Raw genomic sequence first — 13,324 nt, 5'->3', positions numbered from 1 at the left:
AATATAATCTATAATCTTAGATTATGGTTATTCTACAAGCTCTGAATCACCACAATTTGAGCTGTACCTGCTACCTATTCATAAGGATGATTCATGATTCATATTGGTGTGCTGTGCTTGGACCTTGATGACTGCAGATTGCAACTCAGTGGTTAGTCTACAGAAATTCACATAGATACGCACCTGTAACATCAACAGAACCTTAGCAAGATAATGATAGATGAATGCAAAATTAATTTACGGCAGTGCAGTATCTAAATGCACTTTTGGACTTAGAAATAAATATTTAAATGATAAATAAACATAAAAATGCTTATTGTGATATTGTTTCATTAAAATGCTGTGATATTTTGTTGTATTTCCTAAAGTGTGATGGATGTTTTTTTGTTTTTCAGCCAACACTATTAGACAGCAGTGAGCAAAATATGGAGAGTGAACCAACGTGACGACTCAAGAGACTCTTGAGCAGAGTCTGCGGGGCTGAGCTGCAGCTGGTTGCAATAAGAGAGCAAACATAATTATATAAGGCGTGTAGAGAAGCACTGCTTACTGTGGCAGGGAGGAAGCAACACGCTGGGCCTGATACTCTCTAGTTGCTGCTTTCATTACATCTTGTTTCACCCAAGGACACTGACAAACATCTACAAAGAGCTTAACCTTTTTGAACGCAATACCAAACCTCATTTTGCCTCCTCTGAAGTTGAAACGAGAAAGGCCTCTGGGAAAGGAAGGAAATGAAGAAAGGTTTTCTGTTTATTAAGGTAAAGCGGAGGTGTGCAGGTGGGCACAGGTTCAAGGGCCCAATGCTCCATTTTGCTTGTATTATATATTTGTTTTCTGATATCCACCTATTACATTTTGGTCTTTATAACAGACATATAGCATATTTTATTTGTTTATTTTTTCCCCAACAACTCAAACACTGTATTCTTTAGAAATAAACAAGTTGGATTTGTAATATTAGCTGTCTAATACTTTGCCAGCTGAAGGACCCTTAAAAAAAAGTTTTCTTTTATTGAGTGGGCAGCCAAAAGTTTTTATGACACGAAAAATCAAACAGGATTTTTTTAAGCTTCACTTTTCCCTAATGAACCAAACAGACTAGTGAGTGAACAGTACAATGTTTACAGCTACACATCCTTTACGAATCAGTCTTCCACAGGACAATACATATCCCACTCCTACACGTACATAACGTTTCAGCCTCCTCCTTCAAACACACAAAACCACACGACCCCATAGAGCAAACTCCCATACTCCTATAATAGCACACCCACACAGAAACATAGCAGATATTCTCTTACTCCTTTTCAAAGTAATGCTCTTTGCCTCACATTTGCACACACACACGTACACATGACTGCAGTTACTGTATTGAACAGCCCACACACCAACTATACATGGCATCAAATTGTACCCACTGAACTCTGAAATAAATTTTGGACTGCAGCTGCTTCCAAATCCCCTCACACACCAACACACACTGCATTAAAGGGGTAATAAGCCAGCCATGGCAATGATCTGTCAAATAAAAAGACAACTGAATTACTAATGTGGATGGGTTAGTTTTACATACGGATTATAATTATTTAGACCATTATTCTGATGTGACTGTAACACAGTATGAATCTTTTTCTTCTCAAAATTTGAAAACTGAAAACTGAATAACCGTCTATAGTATATTCAAACAAACTGTGAGAATCTGACACCAACAAGACAATTAAGTGCACTGTTATTGTTATTGAATGTGGTGCATAATAGTGATGTCTAGATACTGTGTATGTGTTGGACTTTGGTAAAATTTCACAACTGTATGAAGTGCACAATAAAATCCCTTAAGAATAATAATGCTGAACCATCCTTTGTAAAATCACACAAGTGATATGACCTCTAACTACTTCTGATAAAACTAATGCCTTCCCAGTTTGCTGGATATGCAAACCAAAAAAGGACTCTTACTGTCTCCGTAGAGTTGAAGTGCTGTTGGTTCCTGTGCTGTCAGTCCGTTCCAGCCTCCCTCTCTCCTTCTCCACTGGAGCCGAACCACAGGAGAGGCCTCGGGTTAGCCTGGTGTGGGTCCTCCGAGCTGGGCCTGGCACGGTGGACGAGGGTAAGTTACCGCTACTGTTGTGGTGGACAATATTGGCATTGTGGTTAGTCACAGATGAGGTCTGGTTGGGCTTCGAGTTATGCTCATGATTGTGGTTCTGGGTTGAGTTCTCGCTTCCTGGCTTACGATCCAGACGAAGGTCTTTGTTCTCTTGGTTGACTCGGTCAAGCTGCGTTTCAAGCTCCTCAATTCTCCTTCGTTGTGTCTCTAGAAGTTTTGCTTGGTTCTCAATGATGTTGTTGAGCTCCAAAAGGTACTCCACAGCCCGACTAGGGCTGTCTGGGTTAGACTCCATGGCCCAGGCCTTGGTGGCAGGGAAACTTAAATGATTCTTGTAACGGTCAGTCCCCCCCCCCCCCACTAGACTGATTCAGTGGGGGGGAGATAAAAGCAGAGATCAAAGTGGTAAAAACAATAAAGGCTTTTTAATTAACCCTATGGAAGAATTCAAATCTCAGTGGTTTGATGACACCAAAATCTTCAATTAACTATTATGGTTTCTATTATGTATATAAGGCATACTGAGACAAAGATAGCTGGAAAGTATACTTCAGTAATTCAAATAAAAGAAATTGATGCACAGTCAATTTGTTTGTCCTCTCAAGAGGTTAATTCATCCATTTTACCAAAAAAGAAAAAAAAAGATACGAAGGGAATCAGCAATAAGTAAAGGAAACGAAACCACCGGACATGGTTTGGTTCTTTCTCCACAGAGATCCATTTAAGTCCAACTAAATGAGGACACCAGGGGAAAGGCAGAAACAAGTTTCAGTGGAAAAAAAAATAATGACTTGTATAATACTCTTTTCTGGAGCTTAAACAAGCTCAATTAGCATGAAATCCAATCCTCCATTTTGAGGTCGGTTTCATTAAACACAACTCCCACATGCTGTGTTAACAGCGCAAAAAGCTCCGGGGAGGTGGCTAGCAAGGAACAGAAAGAAATATTTCGTTATACCAAAGTGACGTTTTTTTTAACATATTCATGGTTAAAAATGAAATCAACTTAAACGTCGTTAAACGTTATAAAGTGCCACAAGTAGTTTCAGGACTATCACACACTTTAGCATCCTTACATACTTCTATGAAGCTTAACACAAGTTTTAAAACAACAATAAACACTACACTGCTGAACAATGGAAGCGAAACGTAACTGGGATGGCTTTGTCCGACGAGTGAGGTGGACTTGTGGACATATTTCTGTCAGAAAACAAGAAAAGAAACAGTTGTTTAGCGCAGTCCTCTCCTTCACCCCATGGCTGAGTTTTGCGCGCAAAGGGGCGCGCGCCTCTCACTCCCTCACGCTTCCCGCGCTTTTTAACCGACCAAAGTGTGGCTGAATTTAATAAGCTTCAGGTCCTTTAACTCCTCACTAATGTCGGTGATTTCGGCGTCAAATGTACACTATATGGACATTTGTTCTAAAATCCCTGTGGTGTGGTTTAAGGCTCAGTAAAGTTCGGTTTGTGTCCAGACCGGAGGTTTCTGTAGTTCTCACACAATCACTCAGCGTACCGTAGCCTACTCCTTTTTACTATTTTCAACGAAGTTCAGGTTCTCCCAACGGTAAAGGGATAAAAACACGGAGACACCGCCTTAATAATGTATTAATTAACACGTTTTTACCATAATTTATATAATACACGGCTATCCCCGTTGTTACTTTACCTCACAGACACTGCCTACCTGAGAGCAGTGAACAAACAACGTCCAAAAATTTGGCCAAAAGCGACTTTTCCGTCTTATTGGTCCGGCTTCCCTCGCCTTTGTTAGTCTCCCAAAGTATACGAGTGGAGGGAACAGTCTTATAAGATGTCCATGGTTTTCAAAAGACAGGTAAGAGCAGATAATGAAGTGCTGCAGTGAAATAAATCCCCACCCAGAAGATCCTGTGATGCACAGTGATGACTCTTGTCGAAAGGAACTGCAGAACCGGAGGAGCGGAAGAGTGAGAGAATATTCTACTGCCTCCCACTACACCACCATGGAACTGGAAAGAGTCGCCTCTCTCTCTCTCTCTCTCTCTCTCTCTCTCTCTCTCTCTCTCTCTCTCTCTCTCTCTCTCTCTCTCTCTCTCTCTCTCACTCACTCACACACACACACACCTTGATCGCAGCTGCTCAGAGTTTACTTATAAAATCAGACAAATTTATAGAGGTTCATTATAAATAACTGTACATTAACTTCATTTCTTTCATCATACAAACAAGAACGCTTTAAAACATTATTTGCAAATAGTCTTCTACAATGTATTCCCATTGTGCTGTATTTCAATATATATAATAAATAAGTCACTTTATGATGCATCCACTGTGCACATAGATATTAAATTGTGTACATATTTTGTAGAAGTAAGTAATATCCATAGACAATAATCAATGGAAGTAAGACAAAGGGAAACAAACACCCTATGAACTACCCTTTTTAAAGAAGTGTTCGACGAGGTGTTTCCACAAACATTTGACTAAATCCTTCATATAAGGATTACGAATATTTCCATGTAATCCTTTGCTTCCATCTGCTGTTCAGAAAAGAAAGTACCATTCTGAAAACAGCTCTGAGCTAAAAATGATGAGTTATTATAGTCATGACTGCGTTCTAGACTCTCCATTCCAGAGAAAATCCCGAATGGTTTTGAACCTTGTTAACATATTGGTGGGACTTTCACTAATGAGTGAAATAAATGGTTAAGTGCAGGGCTCCATAGACTCTCAAAGGAGTGAATTAAGATAACCAGGGTTATTGATGTCATAAACCTAAGGAACCAATTATATCAATTTGTTGAGTGTCAGTTGGAAGAAGGAAGAGGGAGCTAACATAATGTTCAAATATCTATGCATACTGAATGAAGGAAAGTGTATACTCTAAAGAGTCATTTAGCTATGTATAACTCAATTTTAAAGCATTAAGGAATGTTTTTTCTTGGTAATAACATCGAAACATATAATGTTAATGAACATGGACAATATCTGAATGACTTTGTTTACATCTTAACCACTGAAATATACTGTTTTGAACTTTATGGACTTCCACTTTAGCTAAGAGAAGAAGCTGTACCCAAGAAGAGACCAAGCCACTGTTCATGTTCAGTAGATACACAGAACTTTATTATTTGAATATAATTTGGTACCTGCATTTGAGATACAATTGAACATAACAATCAGAAATATAACAATATAATATCGGTCATTTTCATGGCAATTATAAACTGTACACGTTTTCACACGTTCATATTTATATTTCTCTCTCTTGCTATATATATATATACACAATAAATACAGAGCCAAACATGACTATTGAGAAACTGTGAGGTTCCGATTAGGTTTTCACACTGCACATACCATATACTGGCAAAAGGAGGAGAAAAAGAACCCCAAAGGAACCAAAATGCAAAGACTCATTTGGCATTGGCTCATATGTTATGACAGTTTTATAAATGCTATAATACACCAGATAGACTACCACTGAACCTGACCCCAGACCTGCTGGGAACGCACATATGTTATAGTAATCAGAATGCTTTAAAATGACAACGTCACATTGGTCTGTAGTAATACAACACTGGTGGCTGGTGCTGTAATATTACTGAGTACAAAATAAAACCGTATGTGGGTCCAAACTTATGCTTTATGGTCATTTCCCCAAACTGAATCATTTTTTTGAAGTCACTGTATAAGTTATGTAACTAATGTATAATCCTGCAGGTTAAGAAGCTAAAATTTGACTGGAACCTTGTGCTTACAAAGTATACAATATACATCCTAAAGTTATTAATGTGAACCGACAGGACTGAAATAAAATGGGATTCATGAGTAGCAAGGTCATCATGTTTAATGCCAAGAGTTCACCAGAGGGGTATAAAAATCCCCCAACAAGGGCATGTAGTAAAGCTGAATTCTGTGGAGAGACAGTACACCATCAACTACTCTGAGAAAAGCTGTGTTTGTGAATCAACAATAATACCTGAACTCATTAATGCATCTGAAGCCATCAAATCCTCATAGAAAGTTATCAACAGCTACTCTACAGTCTACCGGGACTCAGTACCAGGAGTAAGCCTTGAAAAGTAAAAGCCATTTCTGCAGTAAAGAATAACAAACTTCAAACTGATATCCATTGATTTCAGAGGAATTTGGATGAACAGGTGTCCATTGGCCATAAAGTGTATTTAAATCATTCATCAGGCCAGTTCTCAAAGTACAATGACGTACATAGTAAGTATGTGGTCTGCACTGGGTCAGGGTCAGTCCCTTTATTTAGTCATTTACACTGAAAAAGGGAAGGGTACAAACACACAGAACCGACACTCTCTCCATCAGTAGAGGCAGGTCATCTGCCCCTACTGGACAGGACAGAAATATTAAAGGATGGAACTCTAAAAGCCTCTGGACTTCCAGGAAAAAAAAACATGACTCAGCACTACAGGGAAATTCTGCAGGGCTGTAGGGCCCTCTGTCAAATTCAGACATTCATTAGGTCTACCTGTGGAGTCATGCACACTTCCTACGAGCTTATTTTTGCTTGGAAATGATTATGGAACTCAAACAAAAACAAAACAATAGTAATTCTACAGTCCCTATTTGATAGGTTGATTTGGTCTAATTTTCCAGTACTACTTTCAATATCATAGAACACATGGGCACATCAAGATCAGAGTCCAGAGATTTGAATTGGGTAGTGTATATAGTGTGTAAATATGTACATTAAATAATCCATAGAAATATCCACAATGCACTGTGCTGTCAGTGATGGAACGTATCTCAGACAGATGAGGATATTTGAGTACACCATTCTTTATTTGAATCAGGGATCCTTTCTTTATAACAGTGTTTTATATGGAAGTCATTAATGAGATACTGGTTCGATGACTAGTTCCTCAATAATATCACTCCGTTGATGTCACAACAGTTTTCTTAAGCACTTCCAGATCAGCACAACAGATAAAAACTGTTACTGGAAGATGGAGTATAACAGTGCGATGCACATATAGTAACTGCTCAGCCCTGCAGTGGAAAAGAGGCCTGTTTTCCCTTTAAACACTTCAGCTCACTGCTACATCGTTTCCAAACACCACTGACATCTGACATCACTAGACAGTGTGACTTTCATGTGGCTGAATTATTCATCATTCATCTGTCGTTCAAATTCCAGGCTTCTCTCAAACAGAGGTCACTGAGATCACAAGGGCAGAGGTCAACACACAGGACAAGGTTTCAGTGACCAAGGCAACGATAAGGGGCACTTAGAGGGCGTAACGCCTGTAGGACTTATATTATATACAAAACGTCATACATTATAGAGCACTTACCACAATCCTTTATATGAAATATATATTGCATATTGTATATACAGTAGATCTATCAAGACGATATATTCATATACACTTTCAGTATACGACTTTGCATTAAAGGTCCAGACTCTTTCATTGTTATTATAGTTATTTGCTATTCGATAGAGGACTCCCAAGAAAAAAGGGGGAATAATAAGTTATCATGTTAATATTATAGTATTTGAAATCGGGGGAAAGGTACGTGTTTGTTTTTCATATACATAATATATATATATCAAAAATAAGTTTTGAGTTCACGCGGTTTATTGCTGTAAGCTCCCTTCATTCTGAGATAGAACTGTATCCTCAAGACCCACTCTCACTGACTACAAACAAGAAGATTCAGAAAAGTAAAGAGAAGAAAGAAGAGGACAGTTTGGAAGCCCATAAATGACACTAGTAAAAATGCATAAAACCCTTTAGTAAATCGTCATTGAGAGGTGGCACGGTGTCGCAGTCACACAGAGACCTGGAGGTTGTGGGTTAGATATCCGCTCCAGGTGACTGTCTGTGAGGAGTTGGTGTGTTCTCACAGTGTCCACATGGGTTTCCTCCGGGTGACTGTCTGTGAGGAGTTGGTGTCCACGTGGGTTTCCTCCGGGTGCTCCGGTTTCCTCCCACAGTCCAAAAACACACGTTGGTAGGTGGATTGGCGACTCAAAAGTGTCCATAGGTGTGAGTGTGTGAGTGAATGTGTGTTCCCCTGTGAAGGACTGGCGCCCCCTCCAGGGTGTATTCCCGCCTTGTACCCAATGATTCCAGGTAGGCTCTGGATCCACCACGACCCTGAACTGGATAAGCAGTGAACACACCAAACTCCTAACAGACAGTCACCCGGAGCGAAACTTGAACCCACAACCTCAGGTCCCTGGAGCTGTGTGACAGTGACACTACCAGCTGCGCTACCATGCCGCCCACAATAGGTTCCTACCTCAACATTTTAAGTTGTATCTCATAATTATGAGAATATTTCTCAGTATTATAACATGCAAAAGCCACAGTTATGGGATGCTAAGTCGTTTTTAAGAAGGGCATTATTGTTATGGAAGGATACACTGTAATTAAGAGTTATTAATTTATTATTATGGGTGACTAATTCAAAATAATGACAATCTTTCTAAATATTCAGAGGTATTAGGTCAGTAAAGTCATATTTATGAGACCACTTTCTCATGATTATATCTTACTATTAATTTTAAAAAGCTGTTTTTTAAGTGTCAGAAACAGGCTTCCGTGAAGGAAAGAAACGAAGGAGCGATGAATAATAGAGATTTCTTCTGGCATTCAGAACACCACAAAGAAAGAGGCACATGACAAACACACTCACTGACCACACAACAAAAAACTAACAAAACACTCCGCAAGCTCTCCTCTGATCTCATCAGGATGGAGAGAGAGAGAGAGAGAAGAAGGAGAAAGAGGTACAAGACAAAAGCCAGCATTTATTTAATGTTATTCAAAACGTAAGCATTCTTATGTGGAGAGTGTAGCCCTACTGGAGCTGGATTAGTTTCACCAAAGTAGGTTGTGTAATGTCATTTAAAGGGGATTACCATAGTCCATTTGTTTTGTGCATAAAAACACTCTTTAATTCGTCTCTAAATCATTACAGATCCCAAACCTAAAGGACATAGTACAGATTTATGTGCAGTTTCTCACACCCTGCCCTGTCTGTTGTACTTTCAGCTTTGTTTCTGTTCCACATTCTCATGTTTATATTGTGATTCCTGATCCAGCCTCTCCACCTCTGTTATTGTTCCCGCCCGTCACCGGTGAATCTTCCGTTTCTCAGTCACTGATGATCCACAGGTGATGTCTGTTCACTGCCTTAGTCCTCATTCAGTTAAAAGTGATGGAGACGATTCTGGAGAACTACTGATCTCAAATCAATACAAACTTCATTCAGAAATGCTGCATCTTTTAAGGTGGTATTTTTGAGCAAGCAATTGACTTTAGCCTTTATGTGGCTGAAGTCTAACTTGCCTGTAAGGTTTTATTCACTGTATGCGAGTCTGGAGTCAGCTCCACCTTAATGTATCTGTAACGTTAAAAAAGAAGTCAATATTACCCACCCATGGAGCAGAAATAGAGCAGTAGATGCAGTTTCTCACCTGTGGCTCAGCCATCGGTGACAGAGAGAGCATTGGAGCCATTTTGGATTGAGACCTTGAGTTTTTCCCTATTTACAGAGCCAGGGCTGGGTATAAACACCAGAGCTTTTGCCACAAACCAGAGAGGTAGAAAATGGCAAGGAAATTTTACAAAAATTGTTTAGGATGAAAATTGCAAACATTGCTTTTAAGCGCTGTGTCTTACTTTTAGTTTGGCATTTGTCGTTTTTATGTTGCAGTGTTTTCCTTGCATCATATTTTAGATTCTTGTTGTGACTTCACTGTGTTACTGTTCTGTGTTTTCCGTATATAGGCCTTTGGCTTCCTTTATGTTTCTTTGTCGAGATTGCTAGTGTATGTACAGTGTTCTTTATTTGTTGTTTGTTATTTAATTTCTTTAGCAGTAGCAGTTTTAACATGACACTGGTGTTGCGCAATAGGCACCGCACTAAATATTTTCAGAAAGCAATTTGCTGTGAAATGATTACCATACTTACAGATACTACAGGTTGTGATGGACACTGCCTTGATGATGGATCTGCTTGAGTGTGGGTTCTATCCTCAGATAGAGATTGTGGTTTTGATCCCCAATGATGCTACAGCAGTCTGAGGACAACAAAGCACATTTGGGCTTGCTCTCACTGGGCGTATAAGTCAGCATAGCAGAATTGCAGGGGGAAGTGCAGCCGATTCTTTTTTTGTAGTAAGTAATGTTACTTTATCATCACCTCGTCCACCGTCGCAATGTACATTTGACTCTGCACTGCCCTCTATTGGATGTAGCACTCTACACTCCAGTGTAGAGACGGTTACAAAGTTTGACCCTTATTTGTTATCATTCATTAAAGGGAGTATAAAGGATACTTTATTGTTCTCCTCCAAGTGTGTTGAAGAATTTTACTTCTCACTATGTTACAAACTATGTTATTATCCCTGAAACTGCACTATAAATGTGAAGCTAACCCAGCTCAAATAAGGCCTTAAGGTGGGTTCACACTATTGGTTTTCAAATAGACCTCAAAAGAATTACAAGCCGTTAATTATCCTGTATCCCCAGCCTTTGTTCTGTACTGACCAATCAGATCAAAGGTGGTTTTTCCAGCACCAGTCTTTCATATATCAAATTTCAAATTGAAAGTGCAAAGTACAGTTTAGACATATCTAAACACTAACCTAGCACAGATGCTAGATGTTGTTTAGTGAGAGGCAGGGGGAGGAATGCCTGAAACATTACAAAATAATGGTATGAGCTCCTGTCCAATCAAAAGACCCTGCCATGCACCTTAAGTTTTTTTTTCTGCTATAAGAAAAATAGTGTGAACCCTCTAGTTGATGCCTTACATGATGTAACATTATACAACCCATAGGACCACTTCCAGCCCTTCAGGAGACAGATTTCTGTCGTCTTCTTTCTCCCCTTCCTCTCCCCATCAGTTTGTTTCTCTCCACAACTTGACTGAGCTGGTGTGTGCTGGGTTTTAGCCAGGGGCCCGGCAGTAAGGGGCTCAAGGCCCCTGAACTGTGGCCCTCGTTACAATACAGAGAGAGGCCAGAGACACTGGAGGCTGAGAAACTATCAGAAGCACTCATTTCAGATTCAGAATCTGTGTCTTCTGGCTCAGGGGACAGGAGAAAGGAGAAAGGGTCCCTCTGGGATCTTGAAGAGCCTGAAGGCTCCTGTGACGACAGGGTGCCGCGTAGGGCGCTGATGCTGGATCCTTGGTGGCCGTAGGGCCTGGCAGTCACCTCACGCTCACACACATTCTCTCTCTCTCTCCTCCAGTCGTTTGCTGTGGCTCGTCCCTTCTTGCTGTCCGACTCGCCCTTCGGCTCTCGGCCGCTGTCTCTCTCGCTCTCTGTCTTGCTCGCTCTCTCTTTTTCTTGGAAAAACAGCTTGTCCTCCTCACCCTTCTCTTCTTCATCCTCTTTTTCTTTCAACACTCTCTCCTCCACCCACCTTTGACTTGGCAATCTCTGCTTTGGTATGAGTCGACTTTGACTCTCGTTCGGCCACTTCTGCTCTCTCCCAGTTTCTTTGCCGCTCTCTCTGCTTTTGCTTCTCATTTGTCTTTCTCTTCTCCTCTCTCTTCTTCTTCTCTCCACTGGTCCCTCATCCTCTTCCGCTTCCTTACTGTCCACTGTCTGGTCTAAGCTGAGTGAGCCATGGCTCCTCCTCCTGTCCTTTGACCTTCTGCCCCGGCTCTCTGGGCTCCTGGGACCGTCGCCCCTCCCCTGGTCAGTCCGCCGTCCCTGCCGCTCGGTCCACCCTCTCTGGCCGAGGCTCCTGCCGGCTCTGGGAGGGCTGGACGTGGCATCCAGGTGGCGGCGGCTCACTGCAGCCACACGCGGCTGCAGGGCCGGGGGCAGGGAGGAGAAGGCTGCTCTCTGATCACGGCCTGGAGAGAGAGAGAAAGAGAGAGAGTCAGGTAAGACATTAACATGAAAATGATTTCTGCTCCTGATTAAACTCCATGTTTTGGTGTTCATCGGTATGTTGTAATTTTTTTAAAGTTAGATAACATAACCTCGCTGAACAGTTAGTGTTCTCCTCCAAGCGTGTTGACCTGTGCAGTGGTGTTGTGTTAGCAGCACTTTGAAAAGTAGCAGTGGCTGGAAACTCACAGGACATTTCAGGTGGATGTTTTAGAGGAAGCATGTGTTCACATTCAATCTTCCAGACTGGAGGCATAGTTTCGTGGGGGGTGGGGGATTTGGAGGGGGTGTCCTAGTAAGTGGGTGGAATCGACAACAAATATAACTCTGCCAGTTTAAAAAGAAGGTTTGTAAAAATACTAAAACAATTCAAATAATTTTTTCTTTTGTACATAAACAGATTATATTTACCACAAAAGTGCCACCAAATAGTGTATTGTGTCATAGGGAGAAGGACCTATGGGTGAGTTCACGTATGCCACAAGCGCCCTACTTAACAATACTTAAACAAGGCTGCTGTTTTGTAGGGTACTTCAAAATTTAACTTGTTCCAACTATTTTATTTTATCTACGACAGAACAGATGCTGTGAGGAAATATTTAGGACATTTACCACCGTGAAAATTCAACTTGTAATACCTTTGTAACTTTTGACATTTCTGCATGTCCATCTTAATTGTTTGCTTCCAATTTTTCTGAAGCACTAAATCTAACTCTTGAATAAAAGCCAAGCAGGGCTTTGAAATGCTAATAGAGCCCTTTGATATGATAATGACTCAGCACAAATTCTGCTGAATACAGGTACATCACTGCTCTGTCAATAAGCCAGTGTTGGACAGAGGAGAGAATACATTTATTTATTTATGGACAAAGTACATTGTTTGCTGAGCTTCCTCCACAGAGAAAACACCTCTAATTCACTCTTTATTTACTACATTCAACATGCAGAAATGTTCATGTTTTGTTTGTAAATGTCAAGGCAGAAAATAATTTAACAGTGTGTTCCTTTCCTTCAGTTTAATCAATCATTCCCTCCATTTAACACTCTGTTCCCTCAATTTAACTAAATCGCCCCCTGGATTCTATCGATTCCCCTCTCGATTCTCTCTAGCTGCTAAAATACAATGATTTCCAATTCTGGAAGCACATTTAAAGAGATTTAAAGAGATAAAACAATGTCATGTTTAACAGCTAAAACCTGATTATGTTGAGATATTGTAAGCAAAGTTTGAAGTGAAGAGTCTTCCTGTTTATTACGTGTTATGCCCTGAAGCAGGTCATTTGGGTTGGCACCATGAGTGAATTAAGAAGTTGAGGCAAAGAGTTATTAAATCGAGGGAAC

At 40.5% G+C, this 13,324-nt stretch overlaps 2 protein-coding genes across 6 annotated transcripts in view; both read right to left on the bottom strand.

Annotated features, from left to right (window-relative positions):
* Positions 1 to 4,076, bottom strand: part of iqsec2b (IQ motif and Sec7 domain ArfGEF 2b) — an 80,759-nt gene extending 76,683 nt beyond the window's left edge. For all 5 annotated transcript variants that reach the window (XM_066643318.1, XM_066643319.1, XM_066643321.1 and 2 more), the window contains exon 1: positions 1,960 to 4,076. In XM_066643318.1, the coding sequence (XP_066499415.1) occupies positions 1,960 to 2,405 (446 nt within the window). In that variant the 5' untranslated portion in view covers positions 2,406 to 4,076. The remainder of the gene's footprint in view (positions 1 to 1,959) is intronic.
* A 4,636-nt stretch (positions 4,077 to 8,712) lies between these two features.
* LOC136666066 (membrane-associated guanylate kinase, WW and PDZ domain-containing protein 3) overlaps positions 8,713 to 13,324 on the bottom strand; it is an 85,533-nt gene continuing 80,921 nt past the window's right edge. Inside the window, exon 17 of the mRNA XM_066644051.1 lies at positions 8,713 to 11,946. Coding sequence (XP_066500148.1) covers positions 10,934 to 11,946 — 1,013 coding nt within the window. The 3' untranslated portion in view covers positions 8,713 to 10,933. The remainder of the gene's footprint in view (positions 11,947 to 13,324) is intronic.

The sequence above is a fragment of the Hoplias malabaricus genome, chromosome 14, assembly GCF_029633855.1.
Source record: "Hoplias malabaricus isolate fHopMal1 chromosome 14, fHopMal1.hap1, whole genome shotgun sequence".
In the NCBI taxonomy this organism is placed as follows: Eukaryota; Metazoa; Chordata; class Actinopteri; order Characiformes; family Erythrinidae; genus Hoplias; species Hoplias malabaricus.
This window is presented reverse-complemented; position numbering and strand designations above follow the sequence as displayed.